The following is a 2,695-nucleotide window of genomic DNA, read 5'->3' as shown; positions in this document are numbered from 1 at the left end:
TTTTAAACGCACCTTTTAAAATTTGGGCTCTGTTATATGGTGCAGTGAGTGATTTGGGTTATTAGTGCTTGTTTCAATGATCTCACAAACTTTATAATTATCTGATTTTGTGCCATTACGTGCGATGTATGTGATCAGTCATTACCCAGACATAATATCAAACACGAGCGCATAGATGGGTTGAAAATGAAATTTGAGATTTTAATGATCTTACCGATTTATATGCTTTTCTTTTGTAGAAAGCTGGCTCCGCATAAACGATCTGTTCGTCGGGAGTCTCAACTGTTTAAGTTGGAGAAAAAGCGTAATGAAAGGTATGTTAAAACAACAAAGCATCTGCTTCTTTGCATGATTTATTATTAAGGCAAAGTTAAAGCAGCAATACACACAATTAATAAAATGTTAAATACTTTAAACGGCATTTTTTCACAAACACACACAATTTGGATTATTTTTATGGTAAAACTGAAATGTCATTGAAGCTCTATGACATGTTTAACAAGTTATCCTTCATATTTTAATATTGTCAATGATTCATATTATTGGAAGTAGTAGTATTTTGTTCACTTTGAAGGCATTAACTACAGACATTTGTATTATTTATTATTATTATTTCTCAGTTAAAAGTGATAAAGCTTGCCTTCTTGATGAGTTTTTCTGTGTTTTCTGTAGATCCAGAAGATCCCGACGGCAGCAATCAACAGAAATCCAGCACAAGCAGAAATTGGCATCAGAGAGACTGAGCTTTCTGGAGGACCTGACGAAACGTTAAGAGAAACATTAATGTAAGTAAACACTAATTACTAACATCAGTTCTGTTGTACCTGAACACGTGTGACAGATCTGACTGATGTTCAGATGTGTGGTCTGGTTTCTGATGGGGTTGTTGATCACACAGCTGTAGGTGTTTTTATCCTGATATTCCACCTCCAGAGGTAGAGAGAGACTGATGCTGAGATCAGACACACTGATGCTGGACAATAAACTGTTTCCTTTGTACCAGGAGAGAGTCACATGACCCACGTTCACCACCGAACACAACAACGAACAATTTGATGAAGATGAAGATGATGATGAAGAACAGTTTGAAGAGTTACTGCTGATGACAGGAACAGGCAGACGAGCTGAAAATATGAGAAAATAATGCTAAATTTTAACATATACAAAAAATCGTTAAAAACATATTTTTAATGTGCTGAATAATGAGTGTGTCTGTATAAACATTTCCTAAGACAAATGATAAAACAAAGTAATAGGGAGAAAATGATCTCTACTCACCATAGACAGAAACACTGAATGTTTTTGATGACAGTTTAGCTGAAATTACTTCTAGGTGATAATCTCCAGCGTGTTGAGTTGAGATGTTCATGATGGTCAGAGATCCAGTTTGATTGTCCAGCTTCAGTCTGTCTTTGAATCTCTCATCAAGAACATCATATGTGGAGAAGATTCCAGAGGCTCTGTTTATTTCAGCTATCAGAGACTTTTCAGCTCCAAAATTCCACGTTATTTCATCGTCTTCATGTATTTCGGTAACACCAGTGTGTAGAGTAACAGAATCTCCCTCCGTCACTGACGACGTTTCATTTGTCTCGGCGCTAAACACGCCTAAAGATAAAAATGGATCTGTTAACTTTTACAAAGCTTGTTTTGTAACATTTAAATGCAAAATGAATAAAAGCAGCAGAGAATCTTTAATGTATTTTAAAATGTGTAAAATATGTTAAAGCATGAAAGTACAAAAGAATAATTTAATTTTCAGTTGTTAACAGATGCTATTAAAAAAAAAAATGCTAGTGGATTTACATTTTGTGGATTTACATTTGTAATCATTTGAAATTCCGATTTCTAAAAAAACAAGAAAGAAAACACACTATTTGAAAATAATGTAATTTTAATAGCTGAAGAACCTTATTTCTCCGAATGGGAAATGAATAGCGCCATAAAATGCTCTCGTAACTTACCGATCAGATGACAGCAGCACAAACAGGACAAACTAAGCAGATGAATCATTTTTAACGACTCAGTAAAGAAAAAAATCTAGTACTATTTGTAGATAGGAAGCGAACTGAGCGAAACGACTTTAACAGAGCCGTTGATCTTTGTTTGAATCCTCCCCCGAGAGTTTTTGACAAACCCTCCTAATGCATACGCACATGCTCTGTAAAGTCTATATATATGTAATTACATGTTTTTAACATTTTTATTGTTAACTGATAACACTGATATTATTTAACATTGGTAATTGCCTGATTATGTTACATGTTTACTGTAAGAACAAGTATAAATATTGGATGAGCTACATTTCATGGTACAATGAAATCAAACCTAACTGCAGATATATATATATATATATATATATATATATATATATATATATATATATATATATACACACACACATATATACATATATCATTTTTATTTTATTTTTATTTTTATTTTTTTTTTTTTTTTATTTTTATTTTTTTCATCACCAATTTAAGTGGAAAAAGTACAGTTCTTCTTCTTACTGACGTTACTGAAGATCTTCTGAGTCAGACTGAAACCTGCTGTGGTTGAGTTGTTTAGAAACACGGTTTGATCTTTTGGATGGACAAACACATAGAGCACGGGCACGTGTGTTTAGTTTGTTGGTGAGGTGCTTCTTCCGGGACCTGCTTCTGCGAGCAGCTTTTTAAGACACTTCAATCTG

The 2,695-nt window shown here is 33.6% G+C and overlaps 1 protein-coding gene across 1 annotated transcript; it reads right to left on the bottom strand.

Annotated features, from left to right (window-relative positions):
- Positions 1-620: 620 nt before the first annotated feature.
- On the bottom strand, positions 621-2,093 carry LOC122328158 (natural killer cell receptor 2B4-like). Its single transcript, XM_043223865.1, has 4 exons — positions 1,965-2,093; positions 1,279-1,608; positions 825-1,124; positions 621-757 (listed from the first exon to the last, which is right to left on the bottom strand). The coding sequence occupies exons 1-4, from the start codon at positions 2,011-2,013 to the stop codon at positions 621-623; spliced, it is 816 nt and encodes a 271-aa protein (XP_043079800.1). The 5' UTR covers positions 2,014-2,093.
- Positions 2,094-2,695: the final 602 nt, after the last annotated feature.

Source organism: Puntigrus tetrazona, chromosome 22, assembly GCF_018831695.1.
Source record: "Puntigrus tetrazona isolate hp1 chromosome 22, ASM1883169v1, whole genome shotgun sequence".
Lineage (NCBI taxonomy): Eukaryota > Metazoa > Chordata > Actinopteri > Cypriniformes > Cyprinidae > Puntigrus > Puntigrus tetrazona.
This window is presented reverse-complemented; position numbering and strand designations above follow the sequence as displayed.